Below are 26,402 nucleotides of genomic sequence, written 5' to 3'. Positions count from 1 at the left end.
AAATTGTACTAATCCTTTGAGAAAAACTATTTATCCCCAAATATAGTTCAAAATCCCCAAAAAATTTACAAAATAAACTGAAACATAGATATGTGGGATGAATGGCGAGATTTTTGACTGCTTGAAACGTCAACGAGATATTTGCGTTAAAACCAAAATACCCAACCAAAATAATACGGCCTTCATTTGAAACCCCGCCTTAATCTGTCCTGGAAGGCATTTATTGGTGGTTTTCAGTGTCACGCCATAAAAGATAGATCAAAATAAAAATCAAAACCGTCCAACAGTTAAAGTCCAGAATCTGAGAAAAGAAAGAAGGTAAATATGCCAAGACTCTCGCCAAGATTCAGGTCACAACAACTTTTCTTATCGAAGATCTGCGGAAAAACTTTTTACCTAAATTTATAGAGATTTGCATGGAGACGCCATGCTGGTGCCAATCCGTATGGGCATCCACATGGCAGCCGGAAACGAACAGAAACGTCTGTCACTGAGTTTTGCTACAAAAGCGTGCATTTATCCCTCAAGGAACTCAAAAACGTTAAAATAATACTTTTTCTAATACAAGAATTGTTTAGATAGCCAAATTCCCCGCAATAAGTCACTTTTTTAACCGACATAACAGCTCTCTTCGCCGTCATGTAAATGCCGCGTCACGCAAAAGCTTAGAAATTCAAGCGTAGTCTATCGCAAAACCAAGAACCCATTCGGAGCAAAAATTTCTATAAATATTAGTTTTCAGCTGCTCTTATACATCATTAAAGTAAAATCTCAGGAAGATCAATAGTTTTGTAGTTTGAATTTTAGTGACGTCATGTGAAAACCGGCAATAGTCAGTGTGACCACGTGAGCTGGCCAGACACGTGCTGGTTGTATTTCCCATCAGTCCAAGCGGGACGTTTTAACCTCCCCAGGATTGCGCAAAACAACAACAAAAAATGTGCTCGGCTGCCAAGTTTCCAGGATTCATATGCTTGTGTTTCGCGAACTGGCAGCTGTTTGTAAACAGCGAGTTGGATAATATATTCTGTGGTGCTTGGTGTACTCGATCTTTTACACCCTGTACACTGCATGTTGGTAAGCATCCAGTAAGAAATCTAGAAGCAGCATTCTACATAAGGCCAAATTTTCCCACCTGTGTACTCATTCAGACCAAAATTTTCAATCTTTTGTTAGTGTTCGTACCCTAACCTGACTATAACGAGACACTGAAAATCGCAATTGTGTGATATCAAGTTGTTTACAACCTAAGCTCAGTGCCCTGGTCTAACCAGTGAGCTCGTCTTGATGTACGTTCCATGTCAGACAAGCACAGTTTTGAGTTGCCAATGTCCTAGTGACTCAAGCTTTATACTACATGTACTTGAGAATGGCAAAACTGAAGGCAAATTTATCAGCAAGTTGTTCCTATTACACTCCAGGATGTAATTCCATGGTACTGTGGAGGAACCTAGGAGTTGTTTTACATTAATTTGCAGCCAGTACAGATTACATGTGAAGAATAAATATAGATTGGACAGGTTAGTGTCATATTGTACTAATAAACACTTGTTCCTACGTTTTAGAACTTTTGATATTGGCTATATAATAGTGTTTTCCTTGTAAGGGAGTGACTGTAAAAATACAACACTTAATTCACCCTGCAAGCTGAGCTTCTTTCATCTCTTTTTTGCATAATTATGTATCGTAAAAAAAGGGTCTGCTTGCAGAGTGCACTTAATTGTTAGTATTATGCAGCTTTTTACCACCTAACAGCGGTAGTGAGAGTCTACCTATAAGTCTAGGAGGCATTTAGCCTGATTCTCAGACGGTTCCGATTTCGCTGGCCTCCATTCTGTCTTCTTTGAAAGCTTGTTCCTAACATCATTGCCCATTGTCAAATTCCACCAATGCCAATTTGTCTGCTTGTGGTGCATAAATGTTTACAGGTTTAAGTTATGTTCATTCAAAGGATCATTTATTAAATTAAAACGGGCATGTTTAAAACACAAAATGGCAAAGTGACAGAATGGTGCTATGGTTAGCCTGAGTGGTGCTCTGGTTAGCCTAACTGAGTGCTCAGGTTAGCCTAAATGTCACTGACTCGACTGTTGTTAGCTCTCAATAATTGTACCGTTAACCCTTATGGACACTTGTATTCCACATCGACCCTTAGTCAAGTTTACCTGATGTACTAAACTATCTGTAAGCTGCGAAGAATCAAACAAAATTTGTTTCTGTAGATTTATGGCTTCAAGACTACTACCTCACCTCAGAGTGAATGTCATGAAAATGTTTATCTTTATCCGCTGCTCAAGTTTTGTACTTTGCCAAAAAAAATGGTTCAGCATACACAGTTCCGTTAAAGGTGACTTCAAGAAGTCTTGAACAAACATGGACAAGATATGTTATTGCTTGGACTCACTATATAAAATTTGTCAGCAATTGCTTTTTGCCATAATTCTTTTTTTGGACAAAGCAGCTTTTCATGGCCAGACCTTTAATTTCAAAAACTTGTATAGAAAAATATTTCCCAGTTCAAGAACTCTGAAGCGATTTTGTCTGTTGCCCTACAACTATGAGGATGGCATGTACTTTGTCCCCTGTGATCATGGCAGGAATATTCCCATGACAAATCTGTCTGCCCCCCCCTGCTGCATGAAGAAAAGAACTGAGGAAAACCAAAAGAAATCATCCTGCTTCTGCAAAAACCAAATGGCAAAGCCACTGTTCTCTATACAATCAGATCAGAAGAGGATAATAAGAATTGAAATGGTCATTGAGTAAAAATATATGGCTGTTGGTCAACCACAAAGTACATGTAGAAGTAATTTCAACACAGACATTATTCATCTCCTTGGGAGGGATCCTGGTTGTACTCTTGACAATATCAGTGAGACGTAGATCTAGGTAGATTATTATAATTATCATTGGACAGCTAGTAGACTCTCTTTTGCTCAAAAATCCATGGGGGAGAATGCAAACAAAAACGCAACACAAGTGGGGGGTTGTGTGCAAGCGTGACATGTGAAGCCGCAAGTCACAAGTTGTGTGGGCATTGAAAGACGAGCAAAAAGAGAGACTGCAATGGTTTCATACAGCATTTCTGAAGCCCGGCACTCTGGTGGTAGAGTAATTCTATCGGTCAGTCTACGAAGTTATAACGCTCATCTGTCAATAATCTTTATTATAAATGACATGCAGCACACACCAAACTCTGTTGTAAAGTTTGTCACCTACGGTTTGTGAAAAGTGCACTTTTGCCTTCCTGTTTTGTATTTCCATCTCTCAACCATTTTTAATAATTTAATGTTTTAATTTACACTTGTATTAGAATGGTTGTGGTATTAGGAGGACTTTAAAGTAGAGTAGAGCCATTTGATCGAGCAGTATAAATATCTTTTAGAGGTCATACTGTAGGTCTGGTTTCAGCTACATGTATTATCTGTTGCACATCTTTAGAGTATGACATCTCTGTAATTTGCCAAGTGCACTTAGCTCTTTCCTATTTCAACATATGTTTTATTGTTCTATTTCAATCTCTTCAATTAATGTAAATAGACTTCTTTTAATTATTATTATATTCTTGCCTTTCAGTGATATTTGGGATAAAGATTTTGAGTAGGCATTCAGTTCGATCATTTTGTGTGAGCATGGAGCTGTGGTGTAACTGAGATCAGCAATGGCGGATAAGGAGAGAACTGCACATGTTGGAAGGCCCCATTTACTGGGTTTGGCAAGGTATATTCATCTCCACCAGTCCGTATTTAATCTTTGGAGAGAGAGAGAGGAAAGACAGTCTAGGAAAGTTCACAGATAGCAAATTTGCAGAACGTCTTCTACATCCAAGGTGAGCTTGCTCTACATAAGCTTATGACCTCGTACAAAAGTAAGCATTCTTGATGTTTGGATGATGGTATCTAAGCTTATATTGATCAAAATGAGGTGGTAAATTATGCACATTTGTGTTCACATTTTACTTTAGAGCTGACAGAGAACCTTCTCTTGGTGGGGATGAGTTACCTTTGTACAATCTTGGTAAGCAACATTATACAACTTGTTGAAATAAGTAAGCTTATTATCACGTCAACGTTCAATGTCTAGCCAGCAGAACAGGCGTTATTTTTTTGCGTATTAGGCAAAAAGAGGCGAAAGTGAGGCGAGCACGAAGTGTGAGTCATGTGTGAGGGGAAGAGCATGAGAAAAATAACGCCTGTACGTACACCATTTAGGCTTTTATTTCCCCACTCAAATGCTCCACCTTAATGCTCCATTTTTTCCACTAAAATGCTTGGTTCCCCCCAAAAAGGTCACTGAAATGTTTGGTTAATGCTCATACATAGGGTTTTTTAAATTTTAATAATTTTAACACCATCAACAGTTCGGCAGAGTGCTTAACAAAAACATATACTTAGTATAACAAGCTAACAACAATGTATGCAATAGTTTTGATACACCAAAAGATAATTCTCTAAATGATCTCTTGTTCTGTCAATTCTTTGTCCCTTGTAGTGAAACTTAAGTGAAGAGACTAAGTTTAATAAGGCTTAGTTTTCTTGTAAAAAAAATTATTTTGACTGTACTATTTCTTGTGGAAAAAATATTAATTTTCGGGGAAAATGCCACTAAAATGCTCGAATAATACTTAATGCGTCTGCCTCACTAAAATGCTAAAAAAAAAAGTAATGTTAACATAATGCACAAAAGCCTAATACTATTGTTCAAGCGGCTCTGCCCCCAGACACACCCCAAATGACCAGCCAATCACAGCGTTGCATAAACAGTTGTAATCATGGCGCGTTGTGGGCCAAATCTACATATTTTCGTCCCTAAAATGGAGAAATTACTTCTTTGGGACTCAGAATGGAAAGGAAAAGCACAAATAAATATTTAGGTGGCCACAGAATGGAATAGCAAGGTGTACAGAGTCCTCAAACCTTTCTAGTGAGGAAATTTTCCTTCCTGCGATCGCCGCGAAAACATGACGATCCGGGTGCGCTTTCAATTTTGATAACAAATTGCGGACTTTAAGGCAGCTTCCTAGCCTTTAGAAAAGCAAAAATGGTAACGTACAGTATTACTTCGGGGTTGAATTCAACTTCTGAAACAATTGGTAAGGCCACGACCGATAAAATAACTGCAAAAGTCGTCGATAAAAACTCAAGCTTTCGCTTTAGCGTGAAGAATTCATTTGAACATGCGGTAGCGAAGCACGTCTGCGAAATTTTGAACATATATATTTTTTTTTGCTTTTGGATAGGTTTCTTTGCTTCATTTATGTCTTGAATGGAAATTTATTGTTATTGACCTTCCTGTCACGATTCCTTCGTTTGTTTGCCTTTATTTGGGAATTTTAGGTTTTAAAAGTGAGCAGTATTTTTGCACGCTTGGATTTCTGCATAATTAATTTTCTACAACCTTCGCGGTTTGTTGGTTTGTTTGTTTAGTTTATTCGCTTCGTTTAAATATATTTGTTTGAGTCTTATTCAGCTATTACTGAACTCCTGAGAAAAGAACTAAGTGGGCACTAATTTAACACAGTTGAAATTTGATTTATCTCCAAAAAATTGGCTTGTTTTTCTCGTTTTTTTTTATCTTCATTCGCTGCACTGTGTTATTTCATCGCGCGGCCAAGAAATTATCTCGTTTCTTGTTTTTAAATTGGTTTTTACTTGTTTCATTCGCTTTTATTTTCCGATGTCTTGTCAAGTGTTATTTGTTATGGTGAAAGAATGGAAATTCTGTTTTGTTCGGTTTTGTTTGTCTTCCGAAGTCAATAATTAACTCATTTTTGCAAATTCAATTTTCTCAGCTTTTGGCGTGCTGGAAAGAAAAAATAAAACTTCTTGTTTCTTTAATATTAGTTTTACACATCAAGTTGAGTTCTTTTTGTCGATATTTTTTTAATATTTTCGCCCTTCATTTAGTAATTAATAATGGTAATAGGACTGAGTGGAGTCCAATTCGGTCTGTAATCATACGAGTGATTAACAAAATCGGACGACCGCGAAGCGGGAGTCCGATTTGTTAATTATGAGTAATATATAGATTTAGGCCAGCCTAAAAGCGGAGCTCCTCAGTTATTTTTCGGAATGTTGCTACTAATGAAAATAATCCAACATGTATGAGGTAAATTGCGAATGATTTAATAGTTTCAGCCGGAACTAGTATTACATCAGCAGATCGAGGTGAAAGATGGTGTGATTATGAAATATAGAGCCATGATTTCAAGGATTTCTGGAAAGCCACCAAAAATCTTGATCACATAACACAACTGTCTTCTGTGCTTTTTGGTGGCATTTCTTGTCCTTTCCTACCTTATTCAGAAAGACAAGGCATTGTTATTAATCATTATATTCTTCCTTAGTTAACATGGGGACTCCCACACAAAAGAAGTTTACACATTTTTTTGTTGTGGGGACTGATTGAAATGCAGTGGTTACCATATACTCAGTCCCTGAATCTCTACCAAATGTAATCTCACAAAAATACCAAAACAGTATACATATGTGAAAAGTTGGAAAGTTTTGTTTTCTAACTTGTCCCCAAAAATGCATTTAGCCATCTTCACTATTGTATGGAGTCTGCTCCTGCTGGAAGGGTTTGCAATGAGCAAAATCACCCTCGCATAAATGGTAATTACGATATTTTTTTTTTTTTTTTGCTGATCATGAATACTTGCATAGGCTTCTAATAGTAATTTTATTACTCAATTTCAATGTGATTTGTTCTTTTTCTCGACTGGCATTGTGGACTACAAGAGCTGTTATTGGATTCCATTAATTAATTTTGCTATGATTAAATTATACCAAGAATTATCAGTAAGCGAAGAGGAAATTACATTATGTACATGTATTTTGTCTGCACTACACAACCAAATGCACTCCAAGGATATCAGGCATAGGTACATTTGTCAGAAGAGCCCAGCATATCCAAGATATGTTTTGATTGACACATCACTTACGATAATTTACAGCAAAATGGATACAAAATACATCAATATCCTACATGCACCAAAGTCAGACATGGGGTTATAAGGCAATCATTTAAACAACAGATTGAAGTAATTTATAAATTAGAGAACACTATTTCTACAACAGAATGGAACAAATTAACCTTATTGGACATTGCGAATGGCAAGGCTGTCTGTAGAATGTCACAAATTTCTCAACCCTTTCTTTCTACAAAAATGCTAATCCTGCAACTTTGCTTAAGACCCAGTTCTCCATTTTGTGTTGGCAAAATATCAATTTATGCCATGTCCAATGCAGATTATCACAAAATTGATTTAAAAGCTCAATAAATATCATTTTAAAGCCAAAAAGCCAATTATTTAAATAAACCATGAGTAAATTATCTCTAAGAAAAACTGATTAATTTAACAGGCACTTAAAAATAATTAGTTAATATGTGTTTCTTAATCATGTAATGCAGTGTATCTGTCACAATGTTGCAGCTCTGATATTACTACACAAAGGATGGGTTGCAGAACTGAACCTCCAAGTCAGTTTATTCAATGAACTTGGTGCAGAATTTATAATCCCATCAAGTTGTCTGTAAATACAGAGAAACCAAACAAAGCATTACAATCATAAGTAATGAATTACTGAACTCTTTTACATGTATGAGCAGTGTATGTTCCATTAATATTGGGGATCTCTCAGAAGCTGCATCCATGATAAATTAATTTGTTCCCAGATACATTTGTTTATAGAACTTTTCACAAATTAATATATCTGTCAGAAATATCTCACCAGGCCATGCTTGCTTTGAAAATCTTTGATGTTTTAATACAGGCTGCCCATCTGTAAACTGTTCATATATTGACTGACAGGGACAGGCATGTAATTCCTCTCTTTGATATACAGTGTACTTCATTGTGACTTGTTTACTGAGTGTTAGTAGTGAATCAAATGCTAGGGGTTGGTACTCCAACTTTCACTGTGGCAGGCTCTGCCCTGAGATACAAAGCAAACTTACATAACTGTTATGAACTTCGCAACTTGCTTTCGAGAGCAAATGCAATTTCCTTCAAACAAGAAACTGGAACACTGCAAGTTACAACAATGTGCACAGTCCCAATCACAGGGTCATCCAGGCTGTTTGTTTGTACATGTACATATAACTGCACAACTGTATATGACCCATTCATGGCCAGTCTTTAGAAATTCCAAATTAAAGTATCAGGAATCAAGAGCTCTAACAGAGAAAAAACCTCCATGTGGGGTATGAATCTTTTCTTGAAGAAAACAATTACAAAATAATGTTTAAGAAACATCTTACCTTTCAGAGAATTTTGTAATCTACACTGTCTGGCCAGTTCATATATTTGACAAGTTGACACTGGGCATGTTTGTACATTTGTGCACTTCAACATCACATTACTATGCAGTAGCACTGGTCAACTAAAAACAGCATAATTTGGTTAATTAATATACACTGTACATTATTAGGCTGAAATATTGGTGTAGGTTGTTGCACATCAACAGATACAGAAACTATTTTCACCTGAATCATAACAAGTGAAAAATCGTGCATGAGACATTTACATCTACATGTAACAGCCCTCCACCTCAGAACCATCACAGATATGATATGACATTTTTAAACTCTCTGAAATTTCAGATTATTCAAGATTAACATATGCACATACATCATCTGGGGCAACCCTAAAACACTGAATTTGGAAACTGAAATCCGGAATCCAGAATTTGGAATCCAGAATCTGGAATCCAGAACCGAAAACCAGAATCTGGAATCCAGATATTATGAATGATGATAGAAATAATTTACTTCAGCAATGTCTAATTATTAATAAATATGAGCGAAAATTATTTTCTTGTTAGTTATTTTCTTGGCTTTACTTCAGCCACAGACTGTAATTGCTAAAAAATGATTGACTAGTTCCGAACAACCCTTAGCTATATATCTGGCCTGGTTGTTCAAAAGTTGCATAAAGCTATCCATTGGGTACATCACTATCCAGTCAGGGTTACTGATTTTTTGGGTGGATAGAGTTACTCATAGCCTGCAAGCAGGCTCTAGTATCTGTCTCTAGTGTCTGAGCAGGCTAAATAGGTGTCTAGTGTTTTTCTGCATTGGCACGTCACCAAGAGCCTTCATGCGGCTTTGCCACTCACGCCCCCAGCCCAAACACGAGAGCCTGCTCATAGGCTAAGTTACCCATCTTTTGTTCAAGCTGGCCCTGGTGAGAGCCTGGTTCTTGTCTAGATCAAATTGCTCTGAGAAGACTGGTGAGCAGCACATTAACAACAAGCTATTATAGGCTATTGCAGTGAGTTTCTGGCAGTCTTTTAGCATCTTTTAACAACATGTGGTCTGATCTGTTGGCAAGTGAGAAGCAGATGGAAGTAAGTGCGCAACATTTCTACAAATTGTTTTAATATGATGGCCGCCACGAATATGAAATGCTGATTTGTCACAGTATCAGTGTGAAAATTGTGTTAATCTGGAATTGGTCTCGTATCTGTTGGAAAAATCAAATTTCATATTTAGACCAGACAGGTTAGCCTTTGGACTTCGAAAGTGGGGGGCCTGACCGTCAATGTACAGGGGGCTGCCACTGACGGATATCCTGTTCTCTATGAAATTTTCTATCTTGTTCAGTATCTACTAGACATAAAGGATAAATTTATACTTCCGGTAAATTGAAGATCACTTATTGAACAAAATGGCAATTACCAGCAAGCTTATTTTAGACGCTCTCGAGGTGCTTGGAATAAAATTAAGACGCACTTTACTGAGATTCTCATAATCATAGCCCTCACTAGAAATAACGGTTGCACGATTTCAACAGACGGGGGATTTTTGTTTCAAAAAAGGTTAAGTTTGAGGTCCTTTTTACTTGGCAGCTTATTTTTTTACTGTCGAAAAGCTAAGCAAAACAATTTTTGTGTATTTGAAGAACTTATTTTCTTTGATTTGCAGATTCCGGTTTCCGGTTTCTGGATTCCGGTTTTTGGTTCCAGATTCCGGATTCCGGTTTCTGGGTTTTAGGGTTGCCCCATCTTTAACAGAGTGTTTGCTTCACATTCAGTTTACACATGGCTGTTATCCAGCATAGGCAGACTTATAAGTTTTCCTTCAAAAATATATTGCAACAACTATTGCATCTTTCATTACCTATTCTTGTGATGAAATGACACAAAATCCAAGAACAAGAAGTCATAAGCATAAAACTAACTTACGTGGTGCTTACAGTTAATCTCTTACTGTCTACATATGCCGTCCATGAACTGGTGATGCCTGGACAATGTACTCATTATTTTTCTGATCACACCTTTTAAAACATCACTGTTATATAATTTGTCCTGAAAAAGCAATACATGAAATGTTATGCCTTTGGCACTCACCAAATACCTTTACATGATGTATAATATACACCATATAAACATTCACAATAGATCATTTTCACTGTCACGCAATAAAAAAAATAAATCGAAAACCATCCTTTGGAAAAAGCTATGAAATTATGATGTTATAGAAGGTAACTAAATAAGACACTTCTCCAAGTTTTAGGCCTGTACGTTCCCCCAAACTTCAGATATTCGTCGAAATGTTTCGCAGATATTTACAGAGCCCAGTATGAAAACGCCATGTTGGTGTACCTCCGTGGTGCACCAATATGGCAGCCGGAAAATAGAGTAAACATCTGGAACTTTCTTTGGCTATCTAGGCGACTGATTATCAGTACTGATCAAAGAAGCATTTACATAAGCACTTTTCGTAATGCTCGAATTTCTAAAAAAGCGCAAAATCATGAGATAAGTTTATATTTTTTGACGAACTCGATCTTAGCCTTATGTCACGCACCTCCATAACCCTGACATTCAAAATGCTCTGGATTCCAAACGAAGCACGTTATTGAACTGTAAAATTGTGAACAGATATAAATATACTGCCTCTTATGCCTAACGAGGATAAAAACTTTGGTGGTTCTTTAGTTTTGGATTTTAGAAAGCGATGACGTCACGTGAAAACGATCTATTCTTTTTACTTTCATTGTAACTCTTTTGTGTCATTTTCCCTCACTTGAAGACAGGACTTCCACATTACGTGATAATTTGCCTCTGGAATCTCTATGAATTCACAGGGAGAGATAACAATTAAATTGTGACTAATTTTAGCAAAGGAGGCATTCAAATGTCAGATTTTCACACTAAGTTTATACAGTAACTTTACAATACTCCTCGTATATATATATAACCTCTCAATTATTGCACCTATAGACAGAAGGTGTACTGGGAGAAGAAATGTTCTAAACTTTCTGAACTTTTCCCCCTTACCTGTAATAGGATGACTATTATGAACTACGGTTTGTAACCAACACCAACATCAGGTTATGTATACACATCTATATTTTGTTGTCGTCTGTAATCATAAAAAAATAAAAATTTAAAATCCTCCATAAAGTTCATACTCAATAACACTGCTACATGTAGCACTGTTACTGGAAATCAATTTAAGTGAAACTGTTGAAACAGCTCTGTCAAAATTGTTCCTAACAGTTAAGGCAGGATAACAGAATATACATGTAGCAGACAGCAAAGGCTACAGATACACACATGTTAGTTATCAGTTAGGATTTGGTGAGCTTCTGTGCTGTAGGTATGGTGGAAAATAATAGATTATCAGAAATGAAGGTTCCTGAGACATCTTTGACAGCACTGAGAGGAATTAATAGATAAATTCACAAAAGAACGAGAAGTTCTTGCCCTGTCCAGTTCTCTGTAATAAAAATATCATTTACATACAAGTCATTTATTATACATGGTTTGTGTTTAAAGCCGATATAATGCACACTCTGATTGGCCAATTCCAGTGCATTATTTACATTTACATGGTATACCTCGGTAAAATCATAAAACATTGCATGCGACTAAAATAAAAAATTTAAAAAATAAAAATAAAAATAAATGCCTAATTCATAACAATTTAAAACACTCAACACTAAAACAAATGTAATTCTTTACTTGAAAATTATTCTCCGGTAATGCCCATGGGCCAATTACAGGCATGCTAAAAAGTCCTAACACAAAGTAAAAGGAAATTAAGAAAACTATTCCTTTTTCCCGGAAAATTGTAGCGACTGAAGACAATGATGGAACACTCTGAGAGTGCATTCTATCGACCTAATGAGATAAAATTTAAGGAGAATAGAGAATTCACAAAGTTATATCACAAACGAATTGGTACTGGACAGGACAAAGGACACTGTATAGCCAGGAAGAAACTGAAACTTTCTTCGACGAGCAAAAAAGTATGCATGCACAACAAAGAAAACAGTCAATGATATTCATTTAACAAGTTAGTTAATAAAAAATTAGTGTGAAGAAGAGAGCAGAGAAAGAGAGAGAGAGAGAGTGGAGATAGGAGAGCGCTCTCTCCAACTAAATTGTGTATATATGTGTATGTAAAAGTTATTCTTATTACTGAGAAATGGTCAGGGCAAGAACTTCTATTACACCGTTCAATTTACCGAGTTAATTAGTACAATCTCACTTTTTAGGAACATTTCCATATTAAGTGTAAATACCGCATTGGGGAATAACCTCTTATTAAGAAAATAGGGTCCATGTACCCCCAACCAAAAGCAATGGCATAAATAAAATGAAATAGCCAATCAAAATCAAAGCAGAGCTTAATTTGCCGACAGGATTGCCATGCATAATCGTCTACTCAACATTTTGGACTATACACTGTATAAGCATTTCACCAAACCGAACTAATTGGACAGACAACAAAATAAAACGAGGAAATCTACATTATAAACACAAGATGCATATCACTACATCTGAGCTCGAGTATCAACAGCAATCCCTTCTCAATGAAAGGTGACCGAATAAAAGAGAGGATAAAGAAAATTCGTTTAAGCTTTCAGTGTTAAAGTTTAAAAATTATTCACGCTTAAATTTGATTGAATATTACTGAGAGTCTGTATTTTTGCCGACGGTTTAATTTAGCTTTGCAGTCATTTTATTGGCAGTAGCTTTACCAGTCTTCAACCAAATCAACCTCGGAATTCACAAAAGCATTTCGCCAAACCGAATAAATTGAACTAACAAAACAAGGAAATCTCCATACTTTGTAATCACAATATGCAAATATTCACATAGGAACAAAAGTAAATTTAGCAAATCCTGTTCGCTTCGGCTTAAAATGGTTTGTAGACCTTTCTTGGTTTTCAAAACAGAAGAAGAAATTTTAGCAGTCTACGAAGCGGCAGTGCTAACTAACTCAGAGTAAACTTCAAAACTCGCCCGGCCGTGTTTACAAGTACGGTTTTGCTTGAGCTTATTTTTAGATGTGAGGTTATAAGCTTAGGTTGACGACGAAAATCGACAGAAAACTTTATTTGTTTACAACTTACAGCAACCTCCAAAGCGACCCACGTGTTATTGTTTAGAGACGAGCGAAATTAAAACGATGCAATTTTTAAAATCTCTTACAGCATGGCTTCAAATAAGGAAGACTTTCAATGGATTCCAATTTAAATAAGCTTAGCTAAGCTTATATCGCCGAGGCAACTTAATAATTTTCAGAGCAAACGCAACAACAAAAGTCACTTACCGCAAGTTGGCAATTCAGTTCGGCCAGTGTAAATCTTCCAGGCAGACACTTGCAGCAAAAGTTGTGAAGACTGAACTGAAGTTATATTTTCGATAGATCAACGAATAAACCACTTCTTTCCGCTACGTTTACTGTTTTGTAATTTCTCTAAAACTCTCGGGTACGTTTGATTTCTCTTGTTCATCACCTGACCAAATCATGTGACTTTTGAATTTTCTTGCACGGCTGCACAGCATCACGTTCGCGCGAATTTTGAACTTGGCCATGAGGAGTTCTGCAGTCTTCTGATTTGTCGGGTACTTTCGCCTCCTTTCTATAGCACTCGTTAGCTTTGGTTCACGGCATTGTTCGGTATTATTTCACCTCCTTTCTCTAGCCCTTGACTAGCTATAATTCACGGCGTTGTTCAGTACTGTTTCGCCTCCTTCCCCAGCGCTGGCCCGCTCAGTCTTTTTCGCGATCTTCTTCGCTACTTCTTTGCCTGTTAATTCTTGCTTTCTGTTTTTTGCTTCAGTGCAACCCTGTCTTAAAAACATTAGATCAACCTCCGCTATCGTTTCTCTTTCAAAATCCCGCCAAGAAAAATGGCATTCTCCTGCTACAAACCGAGAGTGCATGTCTCTGTCAACCTATTAGCTGGAGTATGGCCGCCATCTTGCGCGACTCCGTCGTTGTCGCCGTCGTGCGTACGCGCCCACGAGCAACACCGCTAGTCATGATAACCATGAGAAAATCAATTCATGGGTTTCCTTTGCTTCCCTATATGGGTATGGGGCTCCGCTTGGCAGCCCTTCGGGCCGCCGGAGCTCCGCTATGATTACAGACTGAATTGGACGACACGATGTCCTGTTACCAATTAATCATAACAATTACAATTTCCCACAAAAGTAAAAGTTTCATTTGAAAAAGAGCCTTTAATAGTCATTTTTAAATATCATAATTATAAAATATGGAGAACAGCTTGCAAAATGGCTGTCAAGTCTCTTTCAAAACAGTCACCTGAGACTAAACTTCCACAGCTTTACAAAATCAGTCTCTTGAATTGGTTACTAAAGTGATTGTAATCAATGTTGTGATTGGTGGATTCAGTGGAGAGGACTTAAAATGATTGGCTCATATAACTGTCCGATTACAGGTGTCCAATTACAGCCAACTGTCCGATTACACTGTCCGATTACAACTTTGCAGATTAATTAGAGCAAAATACAGCAGTTTAGGCACCAATCACATTTGGGGAAATTATAATTGTTATGATTAAACTATAAATAAACGATGTCTTAAAATCTGATCTTGTGTCTGTGGTTTAATACTGCGCATCAGATCTATTTTTGTGCTCCTTTTAGCTCTGAGATATTCCAAAAATGCCTGGCTATCAGGAGTGGGTCACAGGCAATTTCATGCAGGGTTAATGGGTTAAAGGGCAGCGAGGAAGGAGGCACATTCGGAAATGAACAAAGGGCTTCTTGAATAGCTAGCTTCATCCACAGAACAACATGATAATTCAAGATGCTGCAATTTGAAAAACATTCGAGGATCACGTGATGTAAAGCTTGAACAATGGTTTGGGCACAGGCATTATTTTTTTCGTGCTCTTCCCCTCATGCGTGACTCACGCTTCGCACTCACCTCTCTCTCGCCTCTGTTCTACTAACATAGGCAAAAAAATTACGCCTGTTCTGCAAGCTACATTTGTCCCTCGGATCATAAACTACAGTACCGCTCAAAAGTAAGTTACCACCCTCTCGCGAGACGAGACTCTCGTCTCGCAAGACAAGACTCTCGTCTCTCGAGACGAGACTCTCGTCTCGCGAGAGCTTGAAAAAACTGTAAGTACCACTGCTTGAATTTCTCGCGAGACTTTAATAGCCTATTGTAATGCGAACTTGCAAGCACGCAGAAAATTAGCCAAGCGTAACTTCGCGCCCTCGAACGAAGCGTTTGCCGAACTCTGTTGTTTGGTTATCACGTTCATTTGAGATTTGACTCTTAAACTTTTCAAATCTACTTTCAAATCTAAGTGCTGAAAATTTGCTTTCCTTATTGTCTTATTATAGCTGTCTTAGCAGCACTTCGTTTCTTTTACAACGTGATTTATTACAGTGGAACATGTGGAAGCCATTTATGTGGTGTGTTTGTCTCTTGCAGGCTCTATTGCACCTCGACCTCTAAGTTTGACCCCTGCTCACGTGATGCCTCATCGGCAGCATTCTCTTTATTTTGGAAGTTTCTCGAACTCGTAAGTCCATCTCTGGTGCTCAAGCTTTAGTTGTATAAATGTTGTCGTGAAAATATGGACTAAAACAGACTCTAGTGGCTAGTCAAATTGTTAGAAGCAGTAATTTGATAAGGTTATTGGTTTACAAAAAATGTAACATTCTAAGCTGTTGCTACTTGGGTGTGTGAACATAATTTCCAAATAAACAGGTGCAATGTTCTCATGATAATACACAGTAACAAGTATTGTTTTGTCCATAGGAATGTTGATGTTACAGTTGTGACCTCTATTGGGGAATGCAAACCCATGCAGAGTGTTCGAATGCGGGGATCAAACATCTCTTTTGGCACAGTTGGTGGAAATCCCTTTTCAGTTTTGGGACAATGAGAGATGGATGGTGGTGATGCTGCTGCCTCAGTTGGTTCTGTCCGAGTTTGTGAGCAGCACTGGCAGCTTTGGTTTGTTTAGTGGAGATCACCATTTCAAAAACAGGTACTGCTACTGCTACATTTTGGATGTAGTAAGCCCTTTCTTGCTTGTTGGCAAAAATACTAAAAAATCAGTGGTGCAAGTTACTCTGATTGATTTTGTGGTTGCCTAGTGCATTCATTTGGTATACCACTTGATTATCAGTCTACTCTAACTCGTGCTGATGAAATATGAATTATTCAGATTTGCTTCACAGGGAATTAACCAGTTGGTTTTCATATAGGGTTTATACATAAATGTACAAGGTGCACAATTTGATTTTCCCTTCATTTGCTTATAATCAAGAATTGGAACTCAACAATGATGATGACACCAAGTTGGTTTGTGAAGATATGGGGATTAGTGTTGAGGATAATGAGCGCACAATCACCATGGTGGAAGATGGGGTCAGCGTGTCACAAATCTCCCTACCAACTTTTCAGCCACTTCCTGTTGAGGACGAAGCTATTATTGTAGGCAACGATATACAAGCTCCCCAAGATTCTTGAGGCATAACCAATGTAGAAACACCAAATGAAGAACCATCAAGGAAGGATATTGACAACAGGGAGAAGCCATTACTTGACCTAGAAAATTCATTGGCCAAAATAACTAATATTGGTAATGAATTAAAAGAATTGGGAGTTCTTCGTGAAAGAAGTCGTTTCATTGTTTCAGCAGAAGTACTGGAGTTGGGTGGGTCTAATTAAACACCAGCAACAACAAACTTTTCTTCTTTCTTTCAGCTGTTTTGCACTAAGTGATTAATATAGTGGCAGTTTGCAATCAAGAGGGACCTTCAGAAACAGTGGCATGTAGATACATGGAAAGTCTACATGTAGTGTACGCAGGCTTCCATTGGCCTCTCCTCCTTTGTAATACTAACAAATATCCATATCTACCTGGGCACGGAACTGGTGATGACATATTTATGATGGGTGCTGACCTGGTACAGAATTGATAAAAATGCATTGGTTCATGTGTGACATTTTTGTGGTTGATAATTTGTTGATAGTTTTAATAATTATTTGTTTCTCTTTAGATTTCTCTAGAGAGAGGTAGACATGTAGCAAACAAGCTGTCATCAGTTGCATGGCTAGCGAGTGCCAATAGCCCAAGATGCATATGTACATTTAATTCTGCATTGTCTGTTTGTTCTCTGTACTGTATGTTATGGTACCAGTTCCTATCAGTTATTTGTGGGGCCTAGGGGTCCATGCCCTCCCCCTTCCTGTGATTAGGCTACCTGGTGGGATGTAGGGCCAATAAGAGAGCGAAAAGAGAGACTGACATGGGCAGATCCTGGAAATTTAGAAACAATACTTCCCTTGAGTGACCTCTAAGAAGTCATGGCAAGAGTGTTACTTCAGCAACCTTGGAAAAATTGAACCCCCGTGAAAATTAAAGTAATTACCCCAGGTGAAATGGGACAGGGCCAGGGTAGGAGGTGGGGAAGAAATACAGTATAGTTCCCTCAGCCCCATTCATAAATCCACCTATGCTTTGAAAATAGTCATCGGGAGAATGAGAAAATGCTGGGGGACATGAACTGTGGGTAATTTGATAACACTTGTGTTTCTCTCTTATTCCTCTTCATTCCCTCTGAAAAATAGGGCCCTGACTATTGGCTTCCATCGCTCTTGATCTTTGGCTGCCCTCTTTTCCTCTTCCCAGGTCATGCTGATGGTCTTCAATTCAGCTTGTGGAGTTCTTTTCCATGTCAGACGTGGTCTTCCTCTCCTCCATGTCCCCTGTGGGTTCCAGTTCGAGGCTTGGTGGGTGATGCTTGTTTGCTCTGGGAAAATGGTATGTCCACCCCATCTCCAGTTTCTACTCTGGACAGTGTCAGTGATGGGCTCCTGCCCGGTTCTTTGCCAGAGTTCTTGGTTAGAGATGCACTCTGGCCATCTGATGTGTAGATTCTGATGGAGACAAGTGTTGATGAAGACCTCGGTTAAGAGAGGCAACCTCGTTCCCAGGGTCCTCTCTCTTCCTCCCTCGAGAAAGTACTTTACCACAATTGTGGAAAGCGTGAAAGAAACCTGTCAAATACTTATTAAACAAATGCTAAACAAATGCCAAATAATGTATACCAAATAACAAATGCCAAATAATGTATACCAAATAACAAAAGAAATGCCAAATAATGTATATCAAATGACAAATGCCAAATGTAAACCAAATAACAAATGCCAAATAATGTATACCAAATAACAAATGCCAAATATGTGGGACCTTTTTACGGACAAAATATCAAAGGTACATACGTCAATGTTTCATTAAACTGGTGTTATAGCACCTCAAAGTCCCTTTTTGCCACATGAGCTATTTTATTTTCTGCAACAATCAGTAACCCTGCATGCAAAAAAAGTTCTACATTGATTAATTTGATTTGTTATTTGATTCGATTAGTGCCACTGCATTTGGTTGGGGATACATGGTCCCTACTTCACAATTTTTTGAGGGGTTTATGTGTTCATCTTTGGTGCATGTAGGATATATTTTTTATCCATTTAACTCTAATGTTATTGATGTGTCAAATAAAACATATCTTGGCTTGGCTGACCAAATACACACATGCATCAAAACTTCCGGGTGTGTTCGATTTTTGACATGTAGTGAAGGCAAAATGATGTACATAATATAACTTACATACAGCTTACTTATTAATTTTTGCCATAGTCTAATAACAATATTAATAATATTGATGGGTCACCTAGTTCCTGTTGTCCGTTTTAAGCTAAAGTTCTGTGAGTGACCATCCAGTAGTAAATATGAGGCAGAGGGGCCTATTAAACTGGGGGGTCTGGGGGGTTTGGGGGCATGCCCCATCCACCCCCTTTCCCCACAAAACGTTGCAAAACTGAGGCATTTTTGTAGCATTTTCCACGATTTTTAGCCGATAAATGTAATTGTATTGTTTGGACTTAAATGATAATGCATTGTTTACTTTGCCAAAAACCTAAAATACATTGAAAATAGTCCATCAGTTAACACCTCCTTGATTGTCTTTGATTACATTGATCTTGGCAGCCATCTTAGGGGAAGTGTTACAGTTCGCTGTGGGTGTCCACAATCGTCATTTGTCACGTCAGTTGTGAAATCACTCCTTTATTTCAAGGCTTTAAAAACATGGTATGTGCTTGCTAAAATTCAAATGAATCAAGCAGAATGGCAGTTTGTAGCAGGTTTTTTTATCACTCTTAAGCCATGGTTATCCATAAGAGTTTTTCTGCCAGGGTGTTTGGCTACCAGAGTCCATGATGAAGTTGCTATGCACAAAATGTATCAGCTTTAAAATGGAAAAATGTCTGTTTTCTAATTAAAACTGCAGTATAAAGTGGCTGCCAAGGTGCCATTCAGGCAGGTACAGCTTGTAAGCCTGGCAGTGCAATTCACTCTGCAGGAATTTTTTCCTTCACTTCTTCTTTACACAATTTTTTTTCTAGTCACCCTCCCTTGCATGAATTTTTGTTTGCCCCCCCCCCCCCCCACCCCGGCCATCACTTTTCTAATTGTCAATTACATGTATTATTATTACCAGAGTGATTTTGTCATCATAAATGTTGCAATTTTGCAGTAGGGAGTGTATCTCATTATATTCCTGTGTGCTCTTCGTAATACTATAAAGCTGTCATGCATTCAACTGTATGTCTTTACAGTCACTTTTGGGAAGTGTCCTAAGGCTATGTAGAGTTCCAGTAATTTTGTGAAAGGTAGTACTTACTAGCATATACTATGAAAAGGAACTGAACTATTGCTGGATGTACAGCATAAAGGCATTGAAATAACCATTCAAGACTAATGTTATAAAATACATGCAAGAATTCATGCCACTGCTAAGTAAAATGCAAATTTCGTATAAAGGTGGCTGTATTGTGAATTTTTTCAGAAAAAAATGGTAGGAAGGACAATTAGTGCATTGTTTAAGGTTATTATATACCTTTAGAGATGTCTCACATCCAAGCGAAGTAATACCTTAACCCCTATATCAAATTAAAGCTCATAGAGCTGGTTATCAAACTATACCAAGAATTTTTGTTAAAGAAATAATTGTCCAATTATCCAGGCCTCCTAATGGGAATATCTAAATCACCTTTTGAAAGCTAAAGGTCAAAGTGACTTTTGTTTTTTGCTAATTTAATTTGTTAAATTAAGTGCTATCCGCCTTAAACAGTGTGTCAGCAATTTGTCATATTCAATTTCAGAACATTTTCGAAAATTATAGGGTTAAAAAAAAGTATTGAGTGATTACAAAAATCTCTCTTGGGGAAAAATGTTTCAAAATAAAACATTCCCAACATGTTTTTGTTGTTTATATATGTCAAATTAGTTCCATCATAGCCTTAAAGTCACTTAAAGACACTGCATTTAATAACAGAGTGATTCTAAACCATATCTAGAGTAAGACTATATAATTATATCACTTTCAGTCATGACTGCATAACCTTCATGACCTGAACTAAAGGCAAGATCAAGATCAGATCTTGACTGACTGTTTTCTAAAAAGAGGAAGCTTGGGATTGCACAACACTAGATATACATGTTTGTCAACTGAAGATAACTTGACATCCAATTTGTGTATACTTTTTTTTTTTTAACCAGCACATCTAGTATAGACAAACAAAGGCCACTAAATGGAACGTCCCTAGATAGAATGCAAACAGTTTTTTAGTGTTTCTTTTTTAGTTTTAACCCTAACCCTACTCTTTTATTCAGTTTTAGACTGTGGCTGAAGTTTTTTCTAATAGGCCTATTGCAATAGTGGATGACATCACTTCAGCAATGAAAGGAGATCTTTCAGTGTCATTTGTTTATTTGTGACTATACCAAGTATTATTATATGGCTGTGTCTCACAAGGACTGGGAACTAATGAATTCACGAATTTGATTGGCTGAAATCAATATTGACAGCAGTCTAGATTTTCCCATCTAGACCGTCATCTCGACTGGTTTCATTTTGCGTTGAAAAAGTAGCAAACTCAAATACAAAAATGTTCACTGTTTTCTTTTATCTTCTTCTCAATCGTTTATGAAAGTGCCAAAAAGCCTGACGACAAAAAAAAGTAAAGAGGACGAGCAAATTTCGGCAGGTTTAGGTTAAGCTCATCAACATTTGCAAGCAAAATGTCAGCAAACCAGTTACATTAAACAAATTAAAGTTTTCTTCTTTGCCATATAATTAACATCTTATTAACCGAGCTACGTCGGTCTGTATGGGAGAATCTTGACCTCGCTCGTGTGTACAGACCTCACTGCGTTCGTTCTGTACTCAGGACCTCAGTCAAGATTCTCCCATACAGACCTCCTGCTCGGTTAATAAGAGCTAAATAATAAAGATGCCAAATTTAAATACTCCAGACCTGTTGTTTAAACTTTGACAACCTTGCGTGCAAGACAACTCAGGAGACTTGCATGAATTCTTCAGATCACATGAAATACACTACATGAATTGTAATCTACAATTAATTATACAAGACGCAATTACGTGTATGGTACTGATAAACATGATGCATGTGCTGACCTTTCATGAAAGCATACAAATTGCTGATGAAAATGTTAAATTAGCATAAAACCATATGACTTTTAATTAATTAAATCAGGAAAAAGGAGACAAAGAGATCTAGAGCCAATATACATACTTGAGGTCAGATTGGGTAAGATTAGAGTCCAAGATTGAATGTTTTTTATTATTATTATTATTATTATTATTATTATTATTATTATTATTATTATTATTATTAACATAAAAGTCCCAATATTAATACTACATTTCAAACCAATTGGAACCTAGAAGTTCACGAAATAGTTTATAATAATTATTTCAGTATGTATTGCCTGTAAGGCTTATTACCCAAGGGAAATTAAAACTTACAGCTCATCATTCTACATGAAAGAGTTGCTACAGAATTAAGTTTGACTCAAGACAACAACTTTTAGCTCCTGAACTTTCCAGCTTGCAGAAAAAGTCATGTCCGATAGCTCAAGACCTCCTACTGTAGTTTCTTGGGAAATGTTTCGAGGAAATTCAAATTACAGAACTACATTTAGCACTGTGAGAGGTGAAATTTTGGGGGGCTAAAAAGAATGACTTTCAGGCAAGTACATCATACCCAGAGGGTAGGCCAAAAAATTGTTTTTCATTTCTCTGCACCCTGCTTATACATGTACCTACTTTGGGAGATTGTACAATCCAATCCAGCAAAAGAAAACTTCATTAACTGCATCTTCAAGTTCAAGTTAACTCTCTAACTTTACACAGTGTATTATACTGTTAACTTTTGATATTTTTGGGGGAGATATGGTAGAGATTTAGGAACTGTCAGTATATTTTAACTGCTGTATACTAATGCCTGACAAAAACGGTGGAAATTCTTTCATGTGGGAGTCGCAATGTTAGCTAATAAAGGATATAATGGTTCATTAACATGTCGTCTTTCTGATCAAGGAAGTAGCAGAGAATAAAAATGTCAGCAAAAAGCACAGAACACAGTTCTGTTACAGGATCAAAATCTACATTACATTGAAAATGCATGTTATTTGGTCAATGATCAAATCTAGAGGTGGATACAAAAAGAGAGAGCCAATTTTTTTTTTAGCAAGAACACAACCTCTGACCCATTTCAAATGAAAATCCCAAATATAATGAGTGATGATTTAGAATGTCTGAGACTTTAACTACCCTGAAAATTAAAAAAAGAAACATTTAAATGGAAAGAAGTAAATGCTGCCGCTTGAAGTAGACACAGCCCTAAGCATTTTAAAGTGCCTATGAAGTAAAAACTGATTGCTGCTTATTTGAAAGGCTTTTCAAATAAAACGAAAAAAGATATTCCAAAAAGGAAAATGCCATTCTTCTTTACTTTGAGAAGCCTTTCAATTAAGCAGAAATTATTGTTTACTTCATTGGCACTTTAAGCTTGCTTCGCAAGAGGAGAGGAATGATACAGGAGGGAGCAAAATCTTTCACTTGTTAATTTCTGGTTGTGACTCATGCAAGTCAAACCAACAAGAAACAGAAATGCCACAAATAGCTTACTTGTTACGGGTTCAAGCAAAGTTTCCAACTAATTTATTCTTAAATCACAGGAAACAATATTTTGCAAAGAAATACTCAATTAAGGCTCTCCAACAGCTAAATACCATGCACTTCAATTGCACAACCTCAAAGCAGTGATTGGCCTTTAATTTCAGGGATTAAACATTGTACATAATTTGTCCAAAAACAAATTGTCCAAAAATGAAGTAGAGTCTAGAAAGTAAATTTAATAGAGCCTGCAATGATTACAGACTGATTGAGGGTTTTTATTGTTTTATTCAATCAGCACAACTTAGCATAAGCTATTGCTGACAAGGATAGTACAAATCTGGAATGATATTTCCACAACTCCGGTTACCTTTCACCTTTGCACTATCTAGTGGAACCACAACCTGCACGCCTCTTGTAAGATTTGTGTCAAATAGAACCAATAAATTGTAACTATTTAGCGTTCTGCAAACAGAATGGAAGTAGAAATAGATAAATTAATCAATCAATTATTCAAAATTATCACCTTGGAAATTCGCAAATGTGGTTGTAAGTGGAGCTGGTTGCTTACAGGAATGAGCTTTTGTAAGTGACCGCATGGTACAACAATAGATGGTAGTCGCTTATGAGAACTTCAGAAACTTATTAATAATTCATAAAGAAAAATAAAAGAAATTAATGTTTAATGAGTGTCTTTATATCTGATAACGACATTTAAGCGATTCTGTGGTTATTTTATGAAAAGGTCATGGGAATGACTGTACAATCAAGTATTATTTGATGGCCCATGTAATTTAGCAATGTACAAAAATGTTCAGATTTCACTTCCACTTTGCTGGCAATCAAGTAAACTGAAAATGGTCAGTGTGAAAATGCAGAATGCAGACTGAGGTAAAATGTGGCTTGAGGGTAAAATGCAGACTGCAGACCACTGACTTCATAAGTATATATATTATTATTATTATTATTTCCATTATTAGATGCTGACCATAAACATGATTATTCAGGCTAATGTAGTGAAAGTCTGCACTCCAGTCAGCCTAAATAGCGTTCTGGTTAGACTGAATATCACTCCCTCCCTAATTAGCCTAAATAATGCCCAGCCCCGGTTAGCCTGTTTACGGTTAGCTCTCAATCATGGTGGAAATTGTAACACAATTTAAAGTGAGAAAGTGTATAGTCTGCTGTCTGCATTTTTATCGAGTCATCTATAAATGGAATAGACTGCCAAGTCAAGTTAGAGATGCTGATGAAATATCTCTTTTTTAAAAAAAGGTTAAGAGTTTTCTTGGAGTAATTTGAAAATTTTTGTTTTTTTGGTTTATCTAGGTTTTTTTTTTATGTTGTACATATGTATATTAGCTTAACATTTTATTCATCGAGGTTTCCCTAATATGGTGCCTCAGTGCTTTTGGTCACGGCTCCATCTCCTGTTTCTATACTTTTAACCACTATTTTTGTATGGAGTAAATGTAATAAATCCAAATCTAAATCCAACACTGGATTTAGATTTGCCTGGATTTTTCTGCATTTTACCCCTTGTCGAGCTGTCCACAGTCTGTAGTCTATGGAGTTCCATCCCCGCCAAAAATCAGAGTTGATCACAACATTCAACTTGACAGTCTAACAATTAACTTGGCAAACATCAACATCATATTTCATTCCTCAACTCTGTACTTTGTATCACAATCATTGAAACTTTAAACATCAACTTTCAAAGTGACAGTTCAACGTTCAACTTTATCCATCAACATTCATGTTAACATGTCAACAATGATCTTGACAGTTGGGCTGTCAGCAAAAGGTGAAGTTTGAATCTCCAAGTCGAGTGTTGAGTCACCAAAGGCGCACCAATCCCACCAAAATTCAACTTGGGAATTCGACTTTCAAGTTGATAATTCAACATGAATTGTTACATGTCAATATCCGTGTTTAGCAATGAACATTGCTATTGCTGATGACGCAAATATGTTCACCATGACGTAATGCTCTCTCTCTTCCTCCCTCGAGAAAGTACCCTGGTTGTGGCTGGTCACGTGTCTGCTAGATTTTTCCAGATTCCAGAAAAATGATTGGAGGGAGGGGCAGGACAGTTAAAATTTGTCTCCACTGAGCTCACCTCCTGAGCCCAGTATGGAGTGGAATTTGTAACCTCGGCCGAACTCACAGCGAAGGCATTGACACATTCGATATTGGAGTTCAATGCATCAAAGTTCGGCTTAAAGGTTAGCCCTGCATTTGGCTGAATTTTCCCATCGATAGTTGGACGGTCTTTGGAATTTGTGGTGGTGAAAATAATTGACAAAGAACTTGGAAATGACGACCACAACAATAAATGAACCGTGCGGTGAATTTAATTTCATTTTTCATTCGGCAAAATCACAACGTAGGTATTTACTCATTCGCTTAGAGTTAAATACGTTGTTTGTTCGCCCACAAAGGTAGTTTTGAATTTCATTGAATTACTCCCATCGACAGTTTGGCGGTCATTCCATTCTCTTGCGGCGAAAACAAATTACGAAGAACTTGACATCAACAGCATTAACGACTGAGTGCTGAACACCAATAACTTGATTAAGCAGCTTATATTTTTCGATCGAAAAAATCACAACAGAGACATTGATGCCTTCGTGTAGAGTTTGATATTTCCAGTGTATGGCCAAGAGACTAGCTTTGAATTTGATTGAATTTATCCAATCGACAGTTTGACGGTCATTCGGTTCTCTTGTTGTGAGAAATTTTATGAAGAACTTGACAACAGCGACATCGATCGCGCGTTTGCAAAATCCAGTGGCTTTCGTTTTAAAACTGTTTTAGTGGTAAGTCCAATTTTCGGCCAAGAAACTAGCTTCTCATTTAGCTAAATGCATCCCGTCAATAATTTGACGGTTACTTAATTCTTTTGTTGTGAAAAACTGATTAAACTGATCCGAAGCAGGTTGTTGACGGTTTTTAAAAAAGCACTGAAAAATAAGCAAAGTTCCCTCTCAATTAGCATCTCATACTCATAGAAGTTCAGATCATAGCGACGAAGCATTGGTCAGGGAGGATCTCTCAGGGGCACCCAACGACCGTTTTCTCTCGAATGCTTTTGAAAGCTGTTTTAGGCTATGTGGAGTACTT

General features: G+C 37.2%; 1 protein-coding gene and 1 long non-coding RNA gene across 4 annotated transcripts in view; one reads left to right on the top strand and one right to left on the bottom strand.

Moving 5' to 3' along the window:
* The first annotated feature begins 924 nt into the window (after positions 1 to 924).
* Positions 925 to 17,402, top strand: LOC145489095 (uncharacterized). Of its 3 annotated transcripts, none has more exons than XM_081468004.1 (7): positions 925 to 1,077; positions 1,422 to 1,520; positions 2,223 to 3,829; positions 3,965 to 4,017; positions 15,715 to 15,805; positions 16,045 to 16,201; positions 16,911 to 16,933. In XM_081468004.1, the coding sequence occupies exons 3-6, from the start codon at positions 3,687 to 3,689 to the stop codon at positions 16,169 to 16,171; spliced, it is 414 nt and encodes a 137-aa protein (XP_081324130.1). In that variant the 5' UTR covers positions 925 to 1,077; positions 1,422 to 1,520; positions 2,223 to 3,686; the 3' UTR covers positions 16,172 to 16,201; positions 16,911 to 16,933. The 3 variants fall into 3 exon arrangements, 2 of the variants coding, with proteins under 2 accessions (XP_081324130.1, XP_081324129.1); XR_014049558.1 differs by having other exon boundaries at positions 932 to 1,077; positions 2,223 to 3,600; positions 16,045 to 16,276; positions 16,497 to 17,402; XM_081468003.1 differs by lacking the exon at positions 16,911 to 16,933 and having other exon boundaries at positions 936 to 1,077; positions 3,577 to 3,829; positions 16,045 to 16,276.
* A 4,617-nt stretch (positions 17,403 to 22,019) lies between these two features.
* Positions 22,020 to 26,402, bottom strand: part of LOC145489101 (uncharacterized) — a 6,033-nt gene continuing 1,650 nt past the window's right edge. Inside the window, exon 2 of the long non-coding RNA XR_014049560.1 lies at positions 22,020 to 23,744. This is a non-coding gene — a long non-coding RNA (uncharacterized LOC145489101). The remainder of the gene's footprint in view (positions 23,745 to 26,402) is intronic.

Source organism: Orbicella franksi, chromosome 6 (assembly GCF_964199315.1).
Source record: "Orbicella franksi chromosome 6, jaOrbFran1.1, whole genome shotgun sequence".
NCBI lineage: Eukaryota > Metazoa > Cnidaria > Anthozoa > Scleractinia > Merulinidae > Orbicella > Orbicella franksi.
The sequence above is the reverse complement of the archived record's forward strand: the minus strand, read 5'-3'. Positions and strand labels throughout refer to the sequence as shown.